The 27,911-nt window shown below is 38.9% G+C and overlaps 1 protein-coding gene across 1 annotated transcript; it reads right to left on the reverse strand.

Annotated features, from left to right (window-relative positions):
• Positions 1-4,888: 4,888 nt before the first annotated feature.
• Positions 4,889-27,705, reverse strand: LOC137186596 (protein phosphatase 1 regulatory subunit 14A-like). The gene is made up of 4 exons (XM_067595642.1): positions 27,191-27,705; positions 9,095-9,175; positions 7,636-7,668; positions 4,889-6,780 (listed from the first exon to the last, which is right to left on the reverse strand). The coding sequence occupies exons 1-4, from the start codon at positions 27,380-27,382 to the stop codon at positions 6,643-6,645; spliced, it is 444 nt and encodes a 147-aa protein (XP_067451743.1). The 5' UTR covers positions 27,383-27,705; the 3' UTR covers positions 4,889-6,642.
• Between the last annotated feature and the right edge of the window lie 206 nt (positions 27,706-27,911).

Here is a 27,911-nt window from a genome sequence, read left to right on the forward strand (position 1 = left end):
TTCACTTCAACTAGAGAACTGACTTCTCATCTAGCGCCATCATCAGGTCAAAACTTTAATGACATCAGCAGCGACCACGTCATGAGGCTGAAGTACCTTAAAGTGCCTCAACAATGAACCCTCTTTCAAAGTCACTTAGATCTTTTCCTCTCGCCATCTTGACACAAAATCAGAATCAGCTGGGCCTGCTCAACATTTGTACACAAGCTACAGAGCATGATTGGATGTTAACTGCTTGATTGTACCACGCAGCGCACCTGCATTTGTTTCTCCACTCATTTATTCAGGTTTTTCCTTTAATTTGTATTTTGTATTTATAAAATGACAATAAATAACAAGTAATGAACAAGAAACAATAAGAATATATTTTTACATTTTTAAAATGTTAACACTCAGATAGATACTGGGATGTTGAGCTAAATGTTTTTTTTATTATGTGTGTGTGTGTGTGTGTGTGTGTGTGTGTGTTTACATATATAAATATATGGATATGTGTATAGAAATGTGTGTGTTTATGGGTGTGTATAACATGTTATTGAAAAGACAAGTAAAGATGTTCAGACACATTCATATCTTTGTCAGTGTACAAAAGTTAATAAGTCTTTATTTTAGTGGAACACTGGTCTCTCTCAGGGTCAAACTACCACATTACTTTATTTGGTTGCCTACCTGTGCATCAAGAGCACCTATTTTGTTTCACATCACTGTCAGATCCAAGATCTCCGTTGGTTTTTTATCAGTTTGGTGCTAATTATTATCTAATTAGTCTAAATGTAGTTATTAGCCATGATTAGTCCAGTCAGAGTGGAAGTTAAATTGATTACAGGTGGGTTTGTCATCTATGAATCAGTGTTGGTGCAGCACCATGTGACACCAGCAGAGGGTGGTGTGACTCTTATATTTAAATGTGTCCTGATATACTTGTACTTTACTTGAGTATTTCCATGTGATGCTACTTTCTACATTTCAGAGGGAAATATTGTACTTTCTACTCCACTACATTTATTTGACAGCTTTAGTTACTTTTCAGATGAAGATTTGACACAATGGATATTCATTTCAATAAATGTTCAAATGATCCAATATTTCAGCAAAAATCAAAGATTAGAGAAAAAGTCCAAAAACTGAAAACAGATTTGTGTATCAGAACTTTGTTTTTTCTTCTTTCCTCTCCCATTAATCATCTCACCACCCCTCAGATTTATCTGCTGACCCTTTGGAGGGGCCCCACCCCTAGGTTGGGAACCACTGGACTAAACTAGCTAACTGTATATAAAGGAGTGTAAACTAGCTCCACCTCCAGCAGCTACAACAGTAACATGCTGCTCTAACACTGATGCTTCACTATTAATAATCTAATGATGTCATATATAATAATATATCAGTCAGAGGGACCAAAACATTACTTTTACTGCAATACTTTAACTACATCAAGCTCATAATACTTATGTACTTTTACTGCAATACTTTAACTACATCAAGCTCATAATACTTATGTACTTTTACTGCAATACTTTAACTACATCAAGCTCATAATACTTATGTACTTTTACTGTAGTAAGATTTTTCATGGAGGACTTTTACTTGTAATGGAGTATTTTTATATTGCTGTATTGGTACTTTTGCTGCAGTAAAGGATTTGATTACTGTTTCCACCATTGTTCATGGTTACTGATCAATCTTTGTGTAGATTGATCAGTGTTAATTATTTCTTATTTTAATCAAATGCACAAGTTTGCTAAAATGTGAAGTTGTCACCTGTGATCTAAATATTTTGTTCTTCCTGCTTGATGAGGAAATGAAACTCTGAAGGCTAAATTTGGACGGTAAAGTTGGTTCATGTTCACCAGAACAGGAGAGGAAACAGACCGGACATATTTAATCTTAATAATGACATCATTATACAGCTCAAAGGGTGGGACGGCGATGCTTTTATTGAGCCAAAATAGCACAAGATTCAGATCATACAGCTGAATTAAGGCCTTTATGGGTCAGTGGCATCAGTGACTCATCTGCAAACATGTTTTATGTGCAGAGGTTTTCCAGCACATTAGACTGAGCTGTGGCTGTGATCTGGCCCACTTCTGACTTTGACTTCCTGCCCCGTCTGACTTGTTATCAGCGGTGTGACTTTGTTCTCAGATCTCAGCAATTAAGTCGAGTACTATGTTATCAGAATGGTTAGAAATGACGGACAAAACTAGGAGTTTTAATAAACTGTTAAATGATCCTTTAATTAATAACAGAACATCTCTGCAGGAGATATCATTGTCACGCAGATTTATTTAAAATCATGTACAAACAATACAAGGCTTCAACCGACAGCTACAAAATGTACAAAGCAGAACAGCAGGAGTACAAAACTGAAAGCAGAAAGAGCCGAAAGGTACAAAGGTTCCTCTGTGAGTTTGTGTGTGTTTTGTGATACTGTATGCAGGGAAATAAGTAAGAAAATTATGTTTCCTTTCCTTCTCAATAAAGGATAAAAAGCAAGAATCAAATATATACAAACAGAGAGGATTTACACTCATGATGTTTTTGTGTGAAATGACGGGATGCTTGTTATGTGAACACACACTGCGGCAGCATCGGTGTGAAGGACTGTTGTTCACACTGATCTGATATGAGGTGAGTTGTGTTGACACTGCAAACAGACTTCAGTTTGACCGAAACCAGGAAAACAGCTGCGTCACCGGAAGGATTTCAAACAGGCGACCAATACTGAAAGGGAAACTCTATAGAATTTGGTGTGAAAAATGGAAGGTTTGTGACAAAAACAAAGCGTTATGTTTGGCTGAAATTTGCAGGGTTAAAAAACCTGAAACAATTTGGCATTTCTGACCAAAAAGTCCCAGTGACTAAATTCATTTAAGTAAAGCCAGGAACAAAAAGTCCCTTTAGCTCATCTGTGTTTATGTTTCCAACAAACTTGAAGAACTGTGAAGATCAGACAAACTTTACTGATAACAGATTAAAACACTGCACCTACTGATTATTTATGTTTACCATCTGATGCTTTTTGGCCTCTTTTACTTCCTGTTCTCAAACATTTCCTGTCTGGTTCAGTCTCAGCTGTTTTCTTATAAACCTACAGTGCACCTGTACTCTACCTGCCCAGCAGACAGGTAAAGTTAGAGACTAACTGGTGAAGAAAGTGGAAAGAGACCAAACCAGAGCTAAAAGGAGAGACAGACAGAGAGCATGTTGCTCTGTGTCCGCTGGATGTTTAAGTAGCCAACATTTGCTAACATGTTAGCCTCTTCATAAGCTGATATTTTCACCTGATGTGTTTACAGACAGTTCTGCTGAAAATCAATTAATCCAGCTTTCAGAGTTCATACTAGAGCTGCATCGATTCATCGATTAGTCGATTGACAAAATGAATCAGCAGCTATTTTCAGTTGAAAATGACAAATGTTCTTTGTTTCCAGCTTCTCTAATGTGACGGTTTGTTGTTGTTCTTTGTCATACATGACAGTAAATTTAATATGGTTTTGGACTGTTAGTTAGACAGAACAAGCAAACTGAACACATCACTGTGGGCTGTCAGAAACTGTGAATGCCATTTTTTCACTATTTCTTAACATTCCAGTCACTACTCGATTAATCGAATCGTTGGTTGCAACCTTGCAGTAGATCATACTGTGCACCTCGGTGGGAGAGGTACGCTTGTTTTTCTCACTGCAGTGCCTTCATGCACCTGGGAGGAGTTACAGAATAAGTTAAGATGATGTGGGACAATGATCAGTTTATGTGTTTAATTGTTTATCAGATGCCTGCAAAACAGTTTATAACACTACCAGACAGGATTTTACAGGTCTGGAAAGTCATTTTATCTCAATGATCATGAGGTAAACTGTGCTGTCCACAACATTTAATGCAGCACACAGACTATCACATGACACTCATGCTGATCTGAACTGACAGCTTGTTTGACAATTAAAAATATTCACTATATGACCAAAAGAATGTGGACAGCTTGTGTTTCCTCTTTCAACCACAGTCTGTATATAAAGACAGATGAGGGGAGGTGTGATGTCACCTGTTGGTTTCATTGGAGCCGGTTTGAATTGTGCTAACAGGGCAGGTATCATAATCAAGTAACAATAAACTCTGTGAAATATTGCGAAATATATAGTCTGACTTGCGGAGCCGGGAGAGCAGCAAGTGAGCCAACTGTCAATCACAGCTGTCAATAAACGCCCACACAGCAGACATCAAAGCTACTATAAGTCTTCAAATCTTATTAACAGAGCAGTAATTTCCAAAATGACCACCAGCACACTTATTAAAGGGCCTGAATTTGGAGATTGAGACCATAATAAGTATTTCTATAGAGAAATTTATGCTTCTTTTTGGGAGTCAGTTGGAGCAGCTAGCAGCCGTCACTTTAAGGGACTTAAGCCTCAAGATGCGGCAGCTGCTGATTGGTGTCGTCATGACACCAAGCAGCTCCATAAAGAAATTGTTTCCGCACTTTGATATGGAAGAACTTGACTCCATCTGCAAGCTGCAAGTCAACTCACACTATTACATATGTTCAAGTGTTCACATACTTTTGGTCATGTAGTGGACCAGGTGCGCCAGAGTTGCAGTGTTCAGGTCTTCACACATCAGAAGTGAATTTTTCATGCAATTATTTTGCATGTGAATTATATTTTTCACATCAAAGACTGAATTTTGCTGTGTGAAAAACCAGCATTTATATTTTTCAAACTTTTCATCAGATCAGATCAGATTGTTTGATTTTCAGTCTGGCTCCTTATAGTTGGGGTGGACGGTGAACATGAAGGGGGGTCACCTGTCACGACCGGACTGGGTATGTTTGTTTTACCTTAAAGCACCTCCTGTTTGGGTCAGTCATGATGACTGGGGCGGATGTAAATAATTGGGTGGAGTGATGATAATAATAATAATAATAATAATAATAATAATAATAATAATAATAATAACTTTAATTTATAAAGCGCCTTTCAAGGGACCGAAGGATGCTTTATACATAGTGAGGCAGACAAAACAAATAATACAAGAACAGAAAATAATAACAGCAAAGACTGCCGGGGATGACAGAATTAACTTGATAGGCCTTGGTGAACAGGTAAGTTTTCAATGTTCAAAGATGCAGCGTTGCAGATCTCTGCCGGGAGAGAGTTCCAAAGGGTGGGGGCTGCCACACTGAAGGCTCTGTCCCCAAAAGTCCACAGGCTGGTGCGGGGGTGGAGAACATACCCATGTCTGAGGACCGCCGATTCTGGGATGGGATATAAGGGAAGAGAAGGTCAGATAGGTAATGGGGGGCAAGGGCATTGAGGGACTTGTAGGTGAGGAGGAGGATTTTGTAGGAGATGCAGGACTTGACCAGGAGCCAGTGAAGGTGGAGGTGATGTGCTGCCAGGGCTTGGTGCAGGTGAGTTACCCTGGCAGCTGAGTCCTGCACATACTGGAGCCTGTTCAGGGCTTTGCTGGGTACCCCAGATAGGACTCCATTGCAATAATCCAGATGGGAGGTGACGAAGGTATGGATGAGGGGCTCAGCTGGAGTCTAAGAGTGATGGCTGGAGTCTGGAGATGTTTTTGAGGTGGCAGAAAGCGACTTTGGGGATTTGTTGTGTGACTGGAATGAGAGGGTGGAGTTCAGAATGACACCCAAGTTGCAGACGTCTGGGGACTGGCAGATGGTGCACTCATCCATATTGAAGAGAGGATCTCCAACCTTCCAGAGCAGCGCCTTGGGAGCCACAACCATGAGCTCTGTTTTGTTGCTATCTAGCTTGAGTAGATTAGATGACATTCAGATTTTTATTTTGTGCAGGCAGTTGACAAGAGACCATGTGGGGAGCTGAGCTGATGGTTTAGTGCTGAGATACAGCTGTGTGTCATCAGCATAGCAGTGGAAGCTTGGACCATGGTGGCGGATGATCTGACCAAGGGGGAGCATGTAGATTAAAGAGGAAGGGTCCAAGCACAGAACCTTAGGGGCCAGTGTGGAACCGGAGTATGTGATGGTGACAAACTGTTTCCTGTTGGAGAGATATGACTGGCTCTCTAACCAAGAGAGAGCTGCACCGGTGAGGTCTAGGTATTCAGATGAGCAGTTGAGGAGGATGGTGTGGGAGACTGTGTCGAAGGCTGCAGAGAGGTCCAGCAGGATGAGACTATTGATGTGACCAGAAACAGCAGCGATGAGGAGGTCAATAGTGGTATTGATGAGAGGGGTCTCCATGCTATGGTGTGCTCTAAAGCCAGATTGAAGGGGATCATAGAGCTCATGGTTAGACATGTGCTGATGGAGTTGGGCAGAAACTGCTCCTTCTAGGATTTTGCTGAGAAAAGGAAGGTTGGCGATCAGCCGGTAGTTGGTGAGGTCATCCGGAGGAATGTCCACCATGATCGGGTATGGGGTAGGTAGGCATGCTTTGACCAAGGCTGTGGGCATGGGGTCCAGAGAACAGGTGGAGGCTGTGGCTTTGGTGACCAAATTAGCAACTTGAGGAGCATCAACAGGGGAGAAGGAGGAGCGGGAGCACTGATGTTGGGAATAACAGGTTAGATGGATGGAGACATTAGGTGTGTTTGTTTTCTAGTTCAGCCCCTCCTGGTTAGAGGTGTTGCAGGTTGGGGGTGTGTGGGTCGCTTGCTGTCTCAGTGCAGCACCTCTCTGTCGGCTGATCCTGGGCGGGTGGGGTAGATGTGGAGCTGAGGGAGGTCGATGCCGTCGTTGTGCAGATCCTCCTGCTTCTGTAAACCCTCAAGTTTTAAAAGTAAGTCACTGATGAAGACCTGCAGAGAGGAAACAGACGAGGGAGCATTAAATACGTCTACATGTGAGCACCCCCCTCTATCATCAACATGTTCAGGACTTTTCCTCTAGTTTGATAACTGCAGATAAAAATTCTGACTTAATTTATTAACTATTATACAGTATTAACATTATATACATCATGTTACAATACATGCATGCAGCACTTCTGCTATTTAGATATATTGCCATCATTGTAGAACCCACAATAACTCATTTGTTATAGACTGATTTAAATGTAGAATGCTACATCCAAAATGCAAAATGTACTGCATATTTATATGTATTTTTTCTTTGATTTGTTCCCCTCCCCCACCCCCCACCCCCTCTGGGCCCGCCGCCTCTAAAAGCAAACCTTCCACAAGTGGAAAATTTTTACTGATAGTGGCACTAGAGAAAATGTAAACCGGTCACCAAAGTCTTAAAACAGTTCAATCAGTGACTAGTTCAAAACATAAGAAGTTAATGTAAAAAGTGAAAACATTAATTTATGAACAAAAGAGAGATCTTATATTTGTAAGATTTCATCTTGCAGTTTTATTCTTTCACTTTTTATTCGCTTTGTGACAATTTTCCCTCCAATAATTCATTAACATGAATACAAAGTGTGTGTACAGTCCTGGTCTGCTGTAGTTTTAATGTGAAATGCTGACGTTCAGTTCAAACACTAATAAATACAGTGAAAGTAACAGTAAACAGGACGAGTGTTTACATGCCTCACATCTGCTTCACATCAACACTGAGAACTGATGTTTTGTTAGAGTGGTTAACTATCTGTTACTCCTCATCACACACAGATTAAAACTATACTTGTCATAATGTTGTGGTGGTCTTACCTCTGTGTTGTTGTTACAGGAGTGAAGGATCTCCTGGAAACATAAAGAACAAAAACACATGAGACCCTGTGAGGAGTATAAAAAATACAAACACTGTGTAAACCTCAACTCTACTAATAATCATGTTTAGTTTCCTTTAATGTTGTATTTATATCTTTACTACAAAGAGTTTCATCCTTAATGATTCCAGTGTGTGTTAAACCAGCAGTCAGGTGTCCATATAAACAGTGAACAATAAAAAGACTGTAACGTTGAAAGATATCTACTTGATTTGACTCATTTGGACGCTGAAGCTTCATATTAGCTTCAAATAAACTCTTAAATACATTTTTTGCACAGAAGGAGGACTGTGGATTTTGTCCCCCATCACTTCCATTGTAAGGTCATTATGAAGGGATCTTCTAATGGTCAGTATGAACAGGAGGAATGATTACAGCAAGAAAAACAGCTTTAATGTTCATTTGGGCTCCTGACTGTTGGTTTAAGTCACACTTGAAACATTGTGCACTCGTCCTTTAAATGTAATACAGTTGTGAAGCGGGAGGAGATATTTCAGGTGTCCCTGAGTCCAGAAGTAAAAATCTCGTCCATTTTTCTTTTATATAATGGCTCTTGGTTCTCTCTTCCACAGTTTGGATCAACATGAAACTCATCTGGTTGAATCATCACAACAAAAGATGAACAACTGTGTTAGAAAACATCTGGTTCTTTAGTAAAAAGTCGAAGCTACCACACTGTGGACATAAAAATTTCAGGGTCAAAGTTAACTATGACTCCCTAGGTGTGTTTCAGCAAGAAACAAACAATCAGAGAGCTTAAAATTCGGGCACATGCACTACTAACGGCGAACAGAAGATAAAGATCACTATGCTGAGAAAACTGATTTAACAATCTGCAGACTAAATCAGTTCACTTTTGAAGTGAATTTAGTAACCATGGCGACACATTTTGTTTACAACTTCAGCGAAGAAGCATTTTGAGTTAATTATTCACACCTCTGATTGGCTTCTTCTACATAGCAACAGCAGCCGAGGCTCATGGGTATTGTAGTATTCTCAAAGACAGGAACAAAGTGTAAATAATGTAAACTGGTGACAGAATATAAACTTGTAGGATTGTTATGTTATCAGGAGAGTTTCAATGCTCTGTAACATCAAGGGGATCGTTAAAGAAATAAATGAAGTGAAAATGCAGAACAAGGAAAAACACTTCAGGACCAGCTGCTGCTCACACTTCACTACTCTGGTGATGTTTGACTCTAGCATCCTTTTAGGAGAACATTGATTATTGATGAACATATATAGATAGTTTATAGAATATTTTTAAACCTAAAAAACTCTGAGAGGCAAAACCCAGGGTGCAAAAGTACTCACACTGCTCCTTAAGCTTATTAGAGTGCAGGTAATAACTGACAGAATGACAGAATGACAGACAGACATGTGGACAGGTGTGTTGTTACCTGCAGTCTCTGTGTTCTCTCCTCAGCTGTCTTCAGGTCCAGCAGATCATCGATGTTCACCTCCTCTGGCATCTCCTCCTCCTGAAGAACATCACAGACCTGTTAATCATTTTTACTGACAACATTTCATACATCATGTGTTTTAACCAAACAGCAGCTGTTCTTTGGGACTTTTGACGATCTGCAACAGAATTATCACATCATGATTGTTTCTGCGACTTTCATGTTGTTTCAGAAAGAAGCTCGCGGTCAGAACATCTTTGCCTGAAACGAAACCAGCGTTTAAATCCAGTATTTCCACAGACGGTGACTGACGGAGCTCACAGCTCGTACAGTGAAGACGAGAACAGCGGAGCCATGTTTGTAGTTCTGTTGCTGAAAAGCTGCAAAGTCTGTGGAAATACTGGATCTGTTTAACTCCAGGAAAAGATGTTCTGATGACGGTCTTTGACAAAAAATCTGTTAAAAATAGAAGAGATGCAGTGTAAACATCAGCAGTGGAAGAAGTATTCAGATACTTTACTGCAGTAAAAGTACATAAGTATTATGAGCTTGATGTAGTTAAAGTATTGCAGTAAAAGTACATAAGTATTATGAGCTTGATGTAGTTAAAGTATTGCAGTAAAAGTACATAAGTATTATGAGCTTGATGTAGTTAAAGTATTGCAGTAAAAGTACATAAGTATTATGAGCTTGATGTAGTTAAAGTATTGCAGTAAAAGTAGTGGTTTGGTCCCTCTGACTGATATATTATTATATATGACATCATTAGATTATTAATAGTGAAGCATCAGTGTTAGAGCAGCATGTTACTGTTGTAGCTGCTGGAGGTGGAGCTAGTTTACACTACTTTATATACAGTTAGCTAGTTTAGTCCAGTGGTTCCCAACCTAGGGGTCGGGCCCCTCCAAAGGGTCAGCAGATAAATCTGAGTGGTGGTGAGATGATTAATGGGAGAGGAAAGAAGAAAAAACAAAGTTCTGATACACAAATCTGTTTTCAGTTTTTGGACTTTTTCTCTAATCTTTGATTTTTGCTGAAATATTGGATCATTTGAACATTTATTGAAATGAAAGCATGTGAGAAGTTTAGAGGGAAAAATCACTATTTGGTGGAGCTGTTAACAACTCATAGACATGTGAAATGTGACCCCGACTACACACTGCTTTTTGTAAGACGTCAAAAGACAAAAAGGTTGGAAACCACTGGTTTCATCTTTAACAATGTGTTGTATTTTAAAAGCTTGTTATATTATCCATTGTGTCAAATCTTCATCTGAAAAATAACTAAAGCTGTTAAATAAATGTAGTGGAGTAGAAAGTACAATATTTCCCTCTGAAATGTAGAAAGTAGCATCACATGGAAATACTCAAGTAAAGTACAAATACCTCAACATTGTACTTATGTACAGTACTTGAGTAAATGTAACTTTTTCAAACAACAAACAGACTCAGAGTGCAGAGGGGGTGTGTACAGCTATTTGATGTTTTCATCTGTGGGTTTGTATATAAAGGCCACACTGAGACCTTTCTTTAAACTTTAAATGCCAGGGATGCCACAGACACACATACACACACACACACACACACACACACACACACAGACAAACAGATACACACAAACACACACAAACACACACACACTGTCCCTCATCTGTTTCCTGCTATTTCAGTTTTTACTGTCTGTTGCCCATATATGGTCGACAACCAGCCACAGTTCACATCAGTTCACTGTGTGTGTGTTTGTATATGTGTGTGTGTGTTTGTATATGTGTGTGAGTGTGTGTTTACAGATCGTGCACATAGCTGAGTGTAACAGGGAAACTAAAGGACCAGTTCAGTTCGAGAAACGACTGGTCGACCAGCTGATGCTAATCAATACGTTGTCATTAGCTCACTTGATGTCAGATAGATAAATTGCTGTGATTTAGTTTCCCGAAAAACAAGCTCTGCCATAAATTCTTAATATAAAATCCTTAATTCTTCATTATTACTGAGGAGGTGGTGTTCCTGATATTTTGTCCCCCTAATGGGCTGAACAAAATATTAGGAAATATTTAAATAATCTGATGCTCTCTAGTACACCAACACACTATAACCTCAATAATAAACATAAAGTAGGATTATCACCTTTCCAACAACATCAACAAAAATTGAAAGTTTTGTAAAAGCAGAATTTAAAGCAGAGCTGTTGTATTAGATTGTATTAGACTGTGCAGGTGTTCCTAATAAAGTGCTCACTGATTGTATAAAACAATGCAAATGATGTATCATTACTACTAAACAATATATAAAATTACAGAAAACAGAAAACGTAAAGGTCCCTGAGTGCTCTGGTAAGATCTGGTACTTTACTGCCAGCAGATATAAATGTTCCTGAAGAGCAACGTTTATGTGTTTTTTGTGATCTTGGTGTTGTTGAGGATGAATGAATGGTGACTTGAGAAAATTAAGTTTGAAAAGATCCAACTTGTCTGGAGCTGATATGTTGAGTTGACTTTTTAATGTGGAGATTTTTGTTTTGGGGAGATTTATGGGACTGAACACTGAGTCCGTCTTTACATCTTCGTCATATAAACTGAATCTCTGTTTGAATCTGTTTGCACATCATGATCATCATGTGGACGTCCTGGTTACTATTGTCTAGTGTCTCCCATATGGGCTGGGAACCAGAAAGGTGCAGGACACTTAAATAATTAATCAATCAATCAATCAATCAATATATGCACAGCAGGAAGAGAAACTGTGATGTATAATAACTGTGAGCTCTAATGGGAGATTTAACAGGAGTTTAATATTTATATTCACTAATTAATCCACACCAGGCTTTAATTGGTTACACCTGCTCGTCATATAACTCATCATTCACTGCAGTTTGGATCATTCATGGTGATTAACAGCTCATAATACTCCCAAAACTATATTAAAAAAAAATATTTAAAGGTGATTAAAAGCTCACAGCATCTTCTTTTACCTGAACTGCTGGTTATCAGTTTCTTTCTCAAAAATCTAAACAGAGACTCTTCATCACATACTTTTATTGTTCAGACAGAACAAACAGCACATCAACAACTTAAAGGATCATTCTGCTGATTTTCTACATCATGTTTGGATCCAAACCAACAATGAACTGATCTACTAACAAGTACCGTGTGTGTATCAAAGTCTTCTATTGTTGTCCACAAACTATTAAAAACACGTCATTGAGCCACACCGCTGCATTGGATGATGAGTAATAATTCATGCTGATACGCTCGTCTGACTCATGTTCTCAGTAATAAACGTCACAGCAGCGGCGAGTGATTTGAGGACTGTGCTCCAGGTTTTATTACTGAATGTTGCTGCAACCACATCGAGCCTGAAAGTCACTACTCAGGGCTGAAAGAGCACCTGAACCCTCTCTGCTTGTTTTCAGGTTTTAAAAAAAAAAATCCTTATTTTGTGTTAATTGTTAATATTCTCCCAAGAAGAACTGCACATCAATCTGCCTGGAAGTAAAGCTCAGCTGTTTCTGCATTAAAGATGGAAATAAGACATTGTTTATTTATTAGACAGAGTCATGTTTCTATTAATGAAACTACATGTGATTGTAAACAGAGCCAGTGAATTAACTTCATAATGAAAAGCACAATAACCACATTCACCATATTATTTGATAAGTTGATATAAATGAAAAGAGCAGCATTATTGCAGTTGTTTTTTCTTATCACTGACTTCATCTTTTGTCTGCTAAGTTCCGCCTCTTGGCGATTATATGTGTCTGACATCAGCATGATGTCATAACGAGGTGAGAAACCGATGACTGACAGTGTGTGTGTGTGGCTGGATTACTGTTAAATGACTGTCGGCACACACACACACACACACACACACACACACACACACACACACACACACTAATCTATGTGTTGATCTCTGGCTGACCGTCTATAATAAAGGCTCCATTTGACCTCACTGGGTTAATACTCCCTGCTGTGTGTGTGTGTGTGTGTGTGTGTGTGTGTGTGTGTGTGTGTGTGTGTGTGTTGTGGGGGAAGATGGTTCAGTTGCTGCACACTGAGAGATGAACAACAAAAACAAGAGATTTTTTATTATTGTGACCCAAATTTCTTTTTCCAGGACAATAAAGTTTCAATTGAAATTAATTAAATTGTAGATTGACATAATTAAAAATGTAAAAAAAAGTCACTGAAAATGGACCAAAAAAAAAAAAACAACTTTTTTTTTTTTTTTAATCCCTGAATGAGAAGGTTCATAAATATAAACATTGTCCAGCCTGAGAGGAACAAAATATACAAAAGAATCTTATTTTAAGAAAATCATTAACACTGCAGAATGATTCACTTTTCAGTTATGAAACTATACTAGTAAAATTTTTAAATTGGAAATTATAATTATAGTATCTTAAAATAGTCCCTAAAACATATAAAACTTAAACACAAAATAGATAGATAGATAGAAAATCCATTTATTGGTAAATTATTTTTAAAAAAAAACCATAACATACAATATAAAAAATATAAAAACTACGAACTACAAACTATAAAAACCAAAGAAAAAACTTGAACCTAAAAAAATAAACAGACGTGTAACTTTAATACAGTTTTACACTTTAAACTACAGCTGTTGTTACAGAGAATGTTTTTGTGTTTTTACTGGTGACATATGGGACCTTAAAACTCCTCCTCATCCTCCCTTTATGTCCCCTCCCCCGTCACACACACACACACACACACACACACACACACACACACACACACACACACAGACACTCTGATGTCTTCATCAATCAATAGCTCTAATAGCTGTCAGCATCTTCCTCATCTGTCTTTTTGTCCTCCGCTCTTCTTTTCTCTCCTTTTATTGAACTGATTATTTATTTTATGGCTTCATATTAAAACAGATCCTCAACAAAGGATCAAAATAATATATATGTGTAAAAGTGATATTTTCATCTGCAGTTTGATCACATATTAATATTAAACTACTGAACTACATAGAAACTCTGTACAGAATTATATAATGATAAAAGTAAAAAATAATATCTAGACTGTAACTGTTATTTACACAGATTCTATGGTCATTTATAAAAATGATCATATAAATATATTTTTAAATACAATAGAACTAAATACATTCTCACACTAGAGAGTCAACACACAAACAAAAGTTTTGTATTTTTCATGTTCCACTTTCTTTATATTCTACAAGTCTTTTCAATCATCTACTGGAGACTGAAAACATGATGCTGTTATTAGTCTCTGGAGCCGTTTCTAAACATGATGAAGGAACATGTCATCCAGTGCAGCGGTGTGACTCACTGATGTGTTTTTAATAGTGTATGCACAACAACGGAGGAATAAGATATATCAGGCTTTGATACACACATAATACTTGTTAGTAGATCAGTTCATTGTTGGTTTGGATCCAAACATGAAGACAAATAGAGAAAATCAGCAGAATGATCCTTTAATTTCAGACACTGAAGCTGCGTTAAGTATCAACTCACAGACAAAGTGACACTCATGATAATACAGGAAGAAACACGCAAACCTTCTTCTCTGTGTCTAGAACAGAGTGTGTTTAGCATAGCTTAGCACAAAAACTGGAAGTGAAGGGAAACTGTTAGCCTGACTCCATTAAAAGAGAAAAACTCCAAAGACAAGATTTACTTGAATGTTGTAATGTTCCTTTAAACGTCATTGAGACCCCATCGGAAACTGCTGGTAGCGGGTTGGTGCGTGTGTGTGTGCGTGTGTGTATGTGTGTGTGTGTGTCCAGATGGGGTCTCTGACAGGAAATGAACCAAACAGGCAGATCTGATTATCAATTTATCACCAAACACACCACGCCTTCCACCGGACACACACACACATATACACACACACACACACAAATACATATTAATGCATATTAGACGGATGTAGGGGGGAAGACAGACCACAGTAATTTGTCCCCAGATAGTAGCAAGGTAATGTCTGTGTGTGTGTGTGTGTGTGTGTGTGTGTGAGACGAACAAAGACGAACCCCCCCCCCCCCAGAACCCGCCCCTCTCCATCAATCTGCAACTCCCCCCCTAATGTAGCTTTTACCATCTCTGACACGTCAATAACTCCACCCTCCCTGGATGTTCAGGGTCGTATATCAAACCCACTCAGCAGCGTTTAAAGAGACTTCAGGAGATGGAGCAGATGATTGGGTGGGGGGTGGGGGGAGGGGGGGTGCAGCCAGACTGATGGAGTGATGACATGTGTGTCTCCTCATCAGTGTTGTCTGGACTGCAGAGAACCAGAGTTACAGCAGTAACCTCCTCAGGGCGTGGTTTACCTCCACTGTCCGACCTTTAGCTTCAGCCTGCTGTGTTCAATGGCAGCGAGTCGCTTTCATGCTCACGCTCTGTAGCAGCAGAACATGTGGTAGACTGATGTTTATCAAACTGATAAAAGTCACATTTTAGACTTTAGTGAAAGATAAAAGCACTTCTACTCACACACTTAAAAATAAAAGCTATTTATGCTCTGAAAATTAAGATGAATTAAAAATCCATTTTTCTAAGAAAAAATGGCGGCTGATTTATGTTTCCTTCTTAAGACCCACTGCCATTACTGCGGTGTCAGAGGGACTGAACACATTTACACCGACAGTGAAAGCAGAGATGTTTGTGTTAATGTCGCTTGGCAGTCGAATGTGGAAGTTATTCATTCTCTAAACACAAGTCTGAAACTGATTCTGACGTTGGCTTTGTGAAAAAATAACATGAATGTAATGTTACCGCTTCTGTCCGACCTCCACAGTCTGGATGGTAAAGTTAGCTCATTAAACCCAGCAGCTTTTTCTTTAATTCATCAAACTTCATGATTTATTGCCTTTTAATCAGAATAAAAGTGTGATTTAAGCTAATAAAAAATTGGTGGCAAGTGGAATTTTGGCTGAGAAACGTTTTAGCACCAAGCTAACAGAGATCAGCTCACCATCGGCCCCGTGTGGGTGGATCAGTCAGGCTTCGGCAGAACCTGGTCGGTCAGAATGTGACTGAAACATGAAGATTTCATGGAGATTTATGAAAGTAAAACTGAGGCTTCTGACAGTTTCTTGTTAGAGCAGCTGATAACAGAACAGCTCACTGCAGAGTCAAGAGTCTTGTGTTTAGAGAATGAAATACAAACTGAACAGCAGGATGGCTTCACTATCAGTAGTAGAGCTGCAACTAACAATGATTTTCATTATCAATTAATCTGCAGATTTTTTTTCTTGATTAATCTATTAGTTGTTTGGTCCACAAAATGGTAAAAAAAAATGTGGACCAGTGGATCAGATCAAGATGATGTCTTGTTTTGTCAACAATCCAAAAATATTCAATTTACTGTCATAGAGGACTAAAGAAACCAGAAAATATTCATGTCTGCATTATATTTTATTAATTTAAGAAGCTGGAAACATGATTTTTTTCTTAAAAAATAACCAAAAATTAAAGCTGCAATCAGTGTTGAACGGACCCTCGCGCCTCCGTGCACGTCGGGCCGTGGCACAATTGAAGGGCTTCTGTCACGGGCATGTAGATGTCGTCAGACCCGGGCTGTTTTCAGACAGTGCAAGAAGGAGATAAACATCACTTCCTTTGTCCACTATTTTGCCTGCTGGTGGGGCTGCTTTGCTGAAATTTTGTTGGGGCGCTATTCAGCCAGTTTGGATCACTGATGGAATATTGTCATGTAGACGTGTTCAAGCTAGGACTCTTATCAAACATGTAAAGTTTGGTGCAGACTGGAGCATTTACAATAAAGTTATAGCAACTTCCTCTGTCATGGCGAAACATCAAATCTCAACGGTGTGAGGATGAGAATTTTCTGCAGGGTGAGACATGTCTGCCTAGCTCACACCTGTGTCATCAAAATTATGCAAGTTTGGGGCCCATTCACTTGAATTTCAATTAGTAAATTGAAAACTCTTGATGAGTTTGTGTGTAAAACAAATTAATTTCCTAATTTTCATCAAGTCTATTTTTAGAAAAGTAAAGACTTTTAACCCACATGACCTGGTCAAAGTCTGATTGACATGTGTACTGTCAGGTGTGTAGAGACAATAAGTAACTGCAGCTGGACACAGAAAAATACTCATATATTTGAATGGAGAGTGTGAGTGAACCGCTAGGTGCTCGGGGCCTAATAAAGGAAAAACTGCAGTACAGAGCTACAAATTTTAGTTTTGATGGTATTTTTCTACAGCACTTTATCACTAAACTGTCACCCTCACTCCATTTTTTCCCTTCTCCTCATAGGTCATCCTCACTACTGAACTATAAATATATTGTAAAATAAATGATAATAACACCAAACTTCATACAAAGTTTGTATATAATGTACTGTATGTATATAGGCCTTTCTGCTGTATCCTGCAAAAATGAGCTGCATTCAACTCCCACACCAGTGGTGGCTGGTGACTCAAACAATTGGGGAGGACAGGAGGAAAACCAACATACCGCATCAAACTATATCATTGTCCCCCACCTGATGAAATCAGAGGGGTGAGGGGCAATTTTATATACCAATAAAACAATTTGCTTTTAAAAACAAAAACCCCTGAGTGGTGTAAAGGCTGCTTCTTTAAAGACATTTAGCATATACATATTGTTTCTAAACAAAGAAGAGCTCATTTTAGCCATGGACTGGTTCAGATGATTTTACCAAAAAAGTGAAATTCAAATTTATAGTACTGTTCTACTGTGACAACAGATTTATGTTCTCATCAAAAACAGACAAGATATCACATGATTTACACGTGTTTCCTGTGTATTTTCTTAGTATACAGAAATATATAAAGTACCACAAAGCTTATAATATGATACAGGAACAGATCAGTGCTGAATACCAGAAAGACTGAACACTAAAGACATTCACAGATCTAAAAGTGTAGGTTCACATCAGAAAGTATTAATGCATGTATCAAATACATGACTTACACACTCTTATCTATGTGCACGACATACAAAATATAGTCTACAAAGCTGACATGTTAACACTAGGGGGGCAACGGATCACAAAACTCACAGTTTGGATCGTATCACAGATTTGAGTCATGGATCAGATCATTTTTAGGATCACCAAAAAAAGGGGGAGACAAATAAAACTTTGTTTTCTATTTATTCTGTAACACACTTACAGCACGAAACAGCAATGAACTTTTGCCCATGGTCTTAAATGAAAACATTCAAGACAAACAACATTTAAGATGTCCAATGTTTAAATAAAATAAAATATATAAAATATTTAATGCTCAATCATTGCAATATGAGGCATGATAAGTTCCTCTTTTAAACACGGTAGTGAATGAAACAGCCTCTGTCCACATCATCAAAACTTGATGATAACTTAGAAACATGAACACACATCTTGTCCTGCAGCTTATTGAATGAGCCACCAAACAAACATTCACCGCTAACGTCAGTTAGCAGCTAGATGCTAGTTAGCTGCTCAGCTGCAGCACATCAAACAGCATGTAAACATACCTACAGATGTCACTTCGGACCCGTTAGATGCTGGTTTGATCGTTACCCTTCAAAATCCCTCTTAGCGACATGCTGTCTGCCCATGACTTGTACTTACAGCAGTTTGTTTACTTTGTCTTAAATGAGACATTAAATTTTGCAATTAATCCGCAGTTCATATGCCGGCCGAACCCAGGGCAGCGATCCGTACGGATCACGGATCAACTACGATCAATTATACCACTAGTTAACACTTGTTATTCTAATTACTTTAAGCTTATTACTCAATATACGGCTCAGCTTAAAAACATACTAAAGAAACTGTCAGAAGCAAGCAGCCAGACCTCCTGCACACTCATTCACTAATCACATCAACATCAACAGGTGACTGAACAACCACTCAATTAAAAACGGGATCAATTCCAAATAAATGAGTGAGTCCAGACAGCTCACTGTAACTTCAACAAGCAAACTACCCACAAAACATTATATACATATATATATATATATATATATATATATACATATATATATATATATATATATATCTGCTGCATTCTTGTTAAGGAGATAAATTCACACAACAGCCCCACATAGAGACATTTAACCATCAGAGATGAAATTAGCGACCAAAGGGACAGAGAGAGAGAAGCTGTATCTGACTCACGTTATCTGATGTCTTCTTCTTTCTATCATGGAGATGAAGTATTCATGTCATAACATCCATTTGTGGCTGTTGGTCATCGTGTTTGTTAGTTAACAGAACTTTATGGCTGCTGCTTAACTGGTCTGATATCATTAGCAACAATGACAAACAAGCTAACTCTCCTGGTTGTTTCTCTGGTTGCTTCTCTCTCCAGCCTCCCTGGCGGTGTCCTGCTGCTGCTGCGCTGCACAGTCCAGATAATTTCTCCCATTAGCTTAACAACAGTCCTTAGTAGTCCTTCCATGGATGTATAAAGAGTCCTTCAGGCTGCTTCAACAAGCCAGCTGTTGCATTGGCTTTCACAAATCCATTGATACAGGTTTGAAAGTGGTCTGACTTATAGTTTAGATGTCAGAAGCATCAGTTTGACACAAAGTCCAAGCCCATAGATTGCCTCCCCATTGGTTTACATTGTAAGGTGCGATGTGGCACTGCAACTTCCAAGGCTTATAAAATCCAAACTGTTCGAGTTATTACAAAGTTTTTAACAACTTTTGTTCAGCACAGTGTCATAAGTCATGGATCAAAGATTGAAGCCGATACCATAACGCCCTTGGAGGGGATAGCGTTTGTTTGGGGTTGTACAAAGTCGTACATTGATGGGCTTATTGCGGACTTCCTGTTGGATTTAGGTCAGGGGTGTCAGCATATGATTTGTAGGTCTTGATGAGACAAATAAATGAGTTTTGGTTCGATTTCTCTACAATATTCCTACGGGCCGTGGCGGCCATATTAGTGACATTGGTGGCACTATAGGGCACATTTTGGCACTTTGGGGGTTAATTTTTACATTTCATCAAATTATTCACCAGACCTGATGTGCGTGCCAAATTTGGTGAGTTTTTGAGCATGTTTAGGGGCTCAAATTTAGGGTTTAAGTGGTGTAATAATAAGAAAGAAAGAAACAGAACAGATACAAGAGGGTCTGCACCCCTTTGGGGCTCAGGCCCTAATTAGAAAGCCAAACGTCTGAAATCTGTCTGTGACCATTAAACCCACTCTAACTCCCATTAATGTGGAAATTTGCTTAAAATATTCTAAACATCTGGGTGAAAACAACTTCTGTATTTTCACACACACACACACACACACACACACACACACTTCCTTTGGCATTTAGATACTGTGGACTCCATTTAAGGTAACAGATGACCCAAATCTGTGTGTGTGTGTTTGCATCCCATGGGAAATATGTTAGGTTTGATTTGTAATGTTCCCACACAACCAACCACACACACACACACACACACATACACACACACACAAACACACATACACGCGCACAAACACACACATACACACACACACACACACACACACACACACACACACACACACACACACACACTGCTGTGAATAACAATGTCTGTAATATGAATTTCCCACAAAACAGTTCATTTATCTTGTTATAAATAAACCATCATCTCCTCCTTCATGTAAAAATCCAGAATCTGTAAATATTGTTGGTTTCTAAAGTTTTCCTGCTTCACCAGATGTCTCCTCCTTCGCTGTAAAGTTTCTCAGTGTTTGTGCTCTGGAGGCTTTAAGTCTCCACATCATACTGGACCACGATTGGCTCCAAATTAGTTGTGATGTCATAAATCCTGCAGGTGTGTCCAGGTGTTAAACTGAGATTTAAGGTGAACTTAGAGAAACTTTGAAAACAAACTCTGCACAGAGAAGAAGGTGGAGGAGGACTTTAAGAAGCTGTCTGGTCACGTTGAAACTCAGACTTTGCTCTGGTCAAAGCTTTGTGTTGATTCGTCTTTCAAACAAACAAAAGTTCTGTTTACATTCAGTGTTTCTCTCCAAAACTCCAAAATTGGAGTCTGATGAAGAGCAGTAGGGGCAGTAGCAGGTCTAACTAAAGTGTTGAATGTTTTCCTTCATCATAAAACATCTGCAGAGCTGAAACATTTTAAATCCTGCACTGTTTAGTCCATGTTTACTAGCTTGCAGTCTTTGTTGGCTCATTACAGCCACCTGTAGATCAGTGGAATAATGTGAAACCACTGGCAGGAACATGTATCACGCTCACGTGTACATGCACACGTGTCCTTAAGCACGTGTGCATGTCACAAACAAAACTCATAAAATCACCGCTCCATAGTGCTACTAGAGGACCAAAACTCCACAGAGAACCTTTAAGTTTACCTGGCTAAAGTTAGAGACAGATTAGCTTTGACTGTTGCTATAGAAACAGGAGCATGTCAAGGTTAACTGTTTTGGGGTGGCGGCGTCAGACCTCACTCGCTATGCACACACATAACGCGCTGTCCTATTCCTTAAAAGGAGCTGTGCTACCGAGAGTTTCCCAGGCAATGACAGAGAGGTCGACTCATGTGCACAGAGAGGCTGCAAACGCTACTGATTTCCAAATGAACGGATATATGGCGTTATTTTTGGCATTAAATTTTTTTTTTTTTGGCACTTTTGACCGTGGTGGAAGAAGTACTCAGATCTTTTACTTCAGTTAAATCAATTTGGCAATAAATAGAACAAAATATATAAAAGTAGCATTAAAGAAGACATTAAAATGGGAATATACAGTTACATAAACATTATACAAACCCACAGGTATGGCTGGAAGATTGGAAACCACTGGTTTCATCTTTAACAATGTGTTGTATTTTAAAAGCTTGTTATATTATCCATTGTGTCAAATCTTCATCTGAAAAGTAACTAAAGCTGTCAAATAAATGTAGTGGAGTAGAAAGTACAATATTTCCCTGTGAAATGTAGTGGAGTGGAAGTATAAAGTAGCATCAAGTACAAGTACCTCAAAACTGTACTTAAATACACTACTTGAGTAAATGTACTTTAGTTACTTTCCACCACAGACTTTTTGTGACCATCAGCACACAGCTGAGAGACTGAACACATGCAGGTAGAGTCTAATCTAGAGCTGCAACGATTTTAATTGATTGGCAACTATTTTGATAATTGATTAATCACTTTGAGTCATTTTTTTAAAGACAAAATGCCAAAATTCTCTGATTCCAGCTCCTTAAATGTGAATATTTCCTGGTTTCTTGAGTCTCTATGACAGTAAACTGAATATCTTTGACATATGATGACGTCATCTTGGACTTTAGGAAACACTGATCCATATTTTTCACCATTTTCTGATATTTTATGGATCAAACAACTAATCAATTAATCAAGACAATAATCGACAGATTAATTGATAATGAATATAATCGTTAGAATACAGAGCGAGCAGGTGGAGTCCAACCACATGAGCTCCTCTCATGAAAGCAGCAGAAAGATGAAATGAACCGAGACAAATGAACTGTCACTAAGTTCATTTTATTAGTGCTTCATTGATAACGTTGAATTTGCTGATGTCTGTTTCCTTTTACATTAACTTAAAGTAAATGTAATGTGGTTCCTTTATTAGTTTATACTTACTGCATGATTATATTGTTCATCTTCTTTTATTTCACCACTAAGGTGAGTTCCCTGCCTGTTTATTTCTATTCAACATTTATTTCACTACTAACTTGTAGCCTGTGTGATTTCTTCAGCACAGTGACATGAATTTCCCTCCAGATTCATGAAGTATTTATTTAATGATATCTCCCTAAAATTGTAGGAGAGTTACTGTTAATTCATTTAATAAAATGTCTTCATTAATCAAACTGTGCTGTTTACAGACTCCACCTTATTCACACATTCTGTCTGATAACACAAACACACCTGCGGGCGTCCGCTGCTGAATTCTCCTTCGTCTCTCCACAGAAACACTCTGCTGTCACCGCTCACGTCACGTCATTATGTTTCTGGATCTTTAAAGATTCATTTAATTCTCTTTACAGATCAAACTATGAGTCCACGTTCTCCTCAAATCACTGATTATGTGTCACTCTGTGTTTGATGTTAATTCTCCTCATTAGAGCGATCAGGGACATGAAACTGAAAACCACACACACACACACACACACACACACACACACACACACACACACACACACACACACACACACACCCTGCAGCGGTGGTTCGGCTGTCAGCTCCTGTTTTGTCTGACTGACCTTTAAACCAAAGCTGAGGAACATTTCTGTGTTTCTACTGAACGTCGTCTTTATTCTGACCAAACATCGACTGCAGAGAGAGATCCGGTCTGAAACATCTCACGCTTTGTTTTGGTCATTTTTATCGTCTTCCTCCATTAAAGCACAAATACATAGAAAATGTTCACACGACATCAGGGTCGAAACATCTCTGCTGCTAATCTCTCGACTGTTTTTCAGTCTAACACAAGACGAGACATCTGGTCATATAGATGGATTTAGCACTTAGTGGCAGCTGTGAAATTTACATTGAAATATGTTTTATTTTTGGTCTTCTTATGTGAATTAAGTACATTTAATAAAGTACTTGTAATGGTTTCTGCTCTAAATAACTGAAACCTTTCCAATGTTTATGTAGCTGTATATTCCTGTTTTAATGTCTCCTTTAGTGATACTTTTATATATTTTGTTCTATTTTATTGCCAAATTGATTGTTTTATTCTATACTAATTTAAAATATTTTAATTTATAAATACATTGTCTATGTGTGCAGTGTGGAGGGGGCTGTAACTGCATGTCGTTGTTCAATAAAAATTGTATAATGACAATTAAAATGAGCATGGAACCTTGATTAAGCACAAACATATAGGTAATATTCCCCCGTAAGCACAATATTAACTAAATTATATTCAGTTTGAAGTCAGGGCCTCCAGGTTAGAGTCATTTCCTCCAAATGCACCTAAACTTGGAACATCCACCTGCTGAACTGAGGTTTGCACCAACACTATCTTCTTTTAAAAATAAGATCAGGACATTTTTATTTAGTATAGATTTTAATTAGTTTTGTGCGTGTTGGGGGGGATGTTCATGTCTGCATGCTGTCTGTCTTTATTCTGTTACACCGTATGAAGGCAGACGAAGTCAACAAACTGCTGTAGCTACAAGTCATAGGCAGACAGTGTGTTGTTAGCAGTGGTGTCGAAGAGTAAGAACCAAACCAGCATCTAACGGGTCTGAAGTGGCATCTGCAGGTATGTTTACATGATGTTTAATGTGCTGCAGCTTGTTATTTATTTATTAATTATTGTGTTGTGTAGCAGGATGCAATCAGGCTCAGTGTGACCATCTGCTCCATTGATGATAGAACGACATGTCATCACTTTATGCAAAGATTTGATTGGCTGTATGGAAATAAAGACTCCAGCTATGTAATCAGATGATGGAACCGTATTTAATTGAAATAACGTAAAACTAGGGGGCGCCATCATGAAACCAAAGAACTTTAAGTATAAATTTCTCCATTTTGGTTTCAGTTTTTTCCTCAAAGGAGAACAAAATTTCTGTCACATCAAAGTGAAAACAGGTTTAAGCCTCGATTTTCCTGTTTTGTTACAAACAAAACTCAAAGATTTTCAGTTAAAACAGACAAAAGCAAAAATTTTCACACCCCTGAAAAAAGTGACAGAGTGGATGAATGATGGAGTAGCCTACTTTCAGCAGTACTTTCAGCAGTACTTTCAGCAGTACTTTTAGCAGTACTTTCAGTAGTACTGCAGTATGCAGCCTGCCTCTGTCCTACATTTAATCATTCTATACTTTAAGTCCCAGCAGCAGCAGAGTACTTTCTCCTGCACCACATTTTGTATAATTTGCTGATACTATCAGTCCCAGCATCAGTAGTAAATGCTGACTCTCTGAGCCTTAAAAGAACATTGCGTTCCTGCATCATTACTCAGAGTACAGTTAATTAGTTCTCAGCGCAATTTCATGTGATTTTAATACAAATCTTAACAATGTGTTAAGTGACGCAGGACAGAGTGACTATGGAAAGCCACTGGGCTAGAGATGTATCACCTATATCTTAAAGATCTCTGATAGTCTTTCAATGCACTAATAAAGGAAGCACAGACTGCTTATTTTGCTTATTTAATTTCTTCTTCAAGAAGAAATCCTAAGATTTTATTTGACACTATAAATAACAATGTTTCACCACCGCCCTCTACATTACCATCTTTCTCTGGCAATGATTGTAACAAGTTTCTTACCTTCTTTGTTGATAAGCTAATGGCTATTAGATCCAGTATTCATCCTGGGACTTTCCCTCCCAGCTCTAGCCCCTCTCAGTCTGATGGGACTGATAAGGAAATGAAGTTATCCTCAAGCTCAATGGATATAATACCATCTTCTCTATTTTTAAAAGTTTTGCTAGAGAGGCTTGTATTTATGATGAGTTTCATTCTGGGTTTCAGAAACAGTAGTCTACTGAAACTGCTCTTCTGAGGGTCTCTAATGACATTTTAATGTCCTCTGATGTGGGTGATTGTTCTGTATTAGTTCTACTTGACCTCAGCTCGGTGTTCGACACAGTAGACCATCATATCCTGATTAAGAGGTTATGTGATTGGGTGGGCATATCAGGCATAGCATTATATCTTATCTCACTGACCTTGTGTCTGATCCCTCTCTTCTGTCTTATGGTGTCCCGCAAGGTTCAGTTCTGGGGCCTCTGTTATTCTCTCTATATTGTATTTGCTGCCCTTAGGACGGGTCATAAACAGATTTGCTGTGATTATCCTTTATTTGCAGATGATATCACACCTAGTGAAGTTATCAGTGTCTCCACTAGGTTGACTGCTTTGGGGTGGTGGGGGGCGGCGCTACCTTGGGGGGGGCGGGGGGGGGGTCAGGGGTCAGGTGAAATTTTAGCAGCGACGCTCACAGTTTTGCAGTGGTGATGTACCACTGCTGAATGAATATAGAGGAAACACTGTGTTATCTAGGCTCCTGGACTGTCTTAACACTATTAAAGACTGGACAGCAGGAAAGTTTCTACAGCTCAGTGCTGATGAGACCGAAGTTCTGGTTTTTAGCCCCGCTAGTCCCCGCTGCCCACTCCAACCTGTATAATTTAGGGGTAATATTTGATCAATCTTCGTCATTTGACACCCATGTAAAGCAGCTGACCACATCTTGTTTTTACCACTGAAGAAATATCAGTAAACTGAGATCTGTAGTTTCAACAGCTGAACTAGAGATGCTTATACACGCCTTTATCTCATCTCACATTGACTACTGTAACATACTATTCTTCTCTCTTAGTGTCTCTGCCCTCAATCATCCGCAGAAAATCTAAAATGCTGCTGCAAGACTCCTCGCCAGGTCAAATAGACGGTCTCACATTACTCCTATACTTCTCATGTCTCTCTTCCTGTTGAGTTTAGGATTCATTCACTTTACCTTCAGAGCTTTGCACAGTCAGGCTCCTGCATATGTGGCTGATCTACTACAGCCTCAGTTATCAGCTCACTCTCTGAGGTCAAACATGTTAAACTTGCTGTCTGTCCCACACACACACACCACCTTAAGACCCGTGATGATCGAGTTTTTGAGGCCGTTGCACCTAAACTATGCCCGCATCCTTACAGTCTGCTGAAAAAGCAGATAAAAACACATCTGTTTGGACAGGTGTTAACCTGGCAGCAACATGTTATGTTTTTATTGTGCATTTTTTACTGCAGTTTGTGGGGTTTTTTGGTGTGTGTGTGTGTGTGTGTGTGTGTGTGTGTGTGTGTATTGTGTTTGTTAATCTTGCACTTTTTAATCTCCCCATCTGTTATGATTTCCTTCTTTTCGTATGTTGCATCACGTTCATGTAAAGCACTTTGTGACTGTCTATGAAAAGCACTTTATAAATACATTTTACTTATTTATTAGTATGTTCATTAGTTGAACTTTCAGCAGTACTTTGAACAGTATTTTCTGTAGAATTTGAGCAGTACTTCAGCAGTATTTTCAGCACTATTTCCTGTAGTACTTTGAGCAGTATTTTGAGCAGTACCTTCAGCAGTACTTTCAGTAGTAGGCTGCCTTCTGCAGTAGTACTGCAGTACTCACCCTGCCCCGGTACAGCTCGTCCAGCCCGCAGTCGATCCACTTCTCCACGTCCAGCCTCCGCTGCAGCTCCTTGCGGTTGTATTTGACGGTGACCCGGGCCTGCCGCCGCGGCTCCCGCCCGCCGCCGGGACGAGTCGGTGACTGGTTACTGCACACCCGGTTCACCCGCCGCCCCACCCGGTTCGCCGCCATCAGGACCGACACAGACACTAAAATCTGTTATACAAAACTACGTTTCTTAATTTCCAGATAAGAAATATTATAAAAAAATAAATCCGTAATAGTTGCAGTAAAAGAGAGAAAATACTAATAAGAATACTACAAATACTACTAATAACAGCCTAATAATATTAATAAAATCCTGAATTCTCTTCTTCCTGAAAATTAATTCTCTGCTTGTTTTTTGATGTTTTTAAATAAATAAATAGAATCCTGCAGCAGATGTGACACAATGAGTGAAAACAGAAAACAGTAGAGACGCAGGTCCGGTCACGATGAACCGGTAAGTCGCTGCGGCGCGTGCAGACTGACGGCCGCAGCAGGGCGGGGGCCACGCGCTGCCGGTGCTGCGTTCACAGACTGTCGGAATAGTTGAGACTGATGACACAGATGAATCTTCACTTTACATTTTGCATCTTATAATATCCCCCCAATTTTGCAATTAGCACTTCAGCAATATATTTATTACTATTATCCCTAAAGTGTTCTCTACTCACATCAG

Source organism: Thunnus thynnus, chromosome 7, assembly GCF_963924715.1.
Source record: "Thunnus thynnus chromosome 7, fThuThy2.1, whole genome shotgun sequence".
Lineage (NCBI taxonomy): Eukaryota > Metazoa > Chordata > Actinopteri > Scombriformes > Scombridae > Thunnus > Thunnus thynnus.

Coding starts and splice junctions, on each gene's coding strand:
- LOC137186596 (XM_067595642.1), bottom strand. CDS start 27,382: ATGGCGGCGAACCGGGTGGGGCGGCGGGTGAACCGGGTGTGCAGTAAC. Junction 9,176..27,190: donor ACGAGCTGTACCGGGGCAGG/GTGAGTACTGCA, acceptor GATGTTCTTCAG/GAGGAGGAGATGCCAGAGGA. Junction 6,781..7,635: donor CCTGTAACAACAACACAGAG/GTAAGACCACCA, acceptor TCCTCTCTGCAG/GTCTTCATCAGTGACTTACT.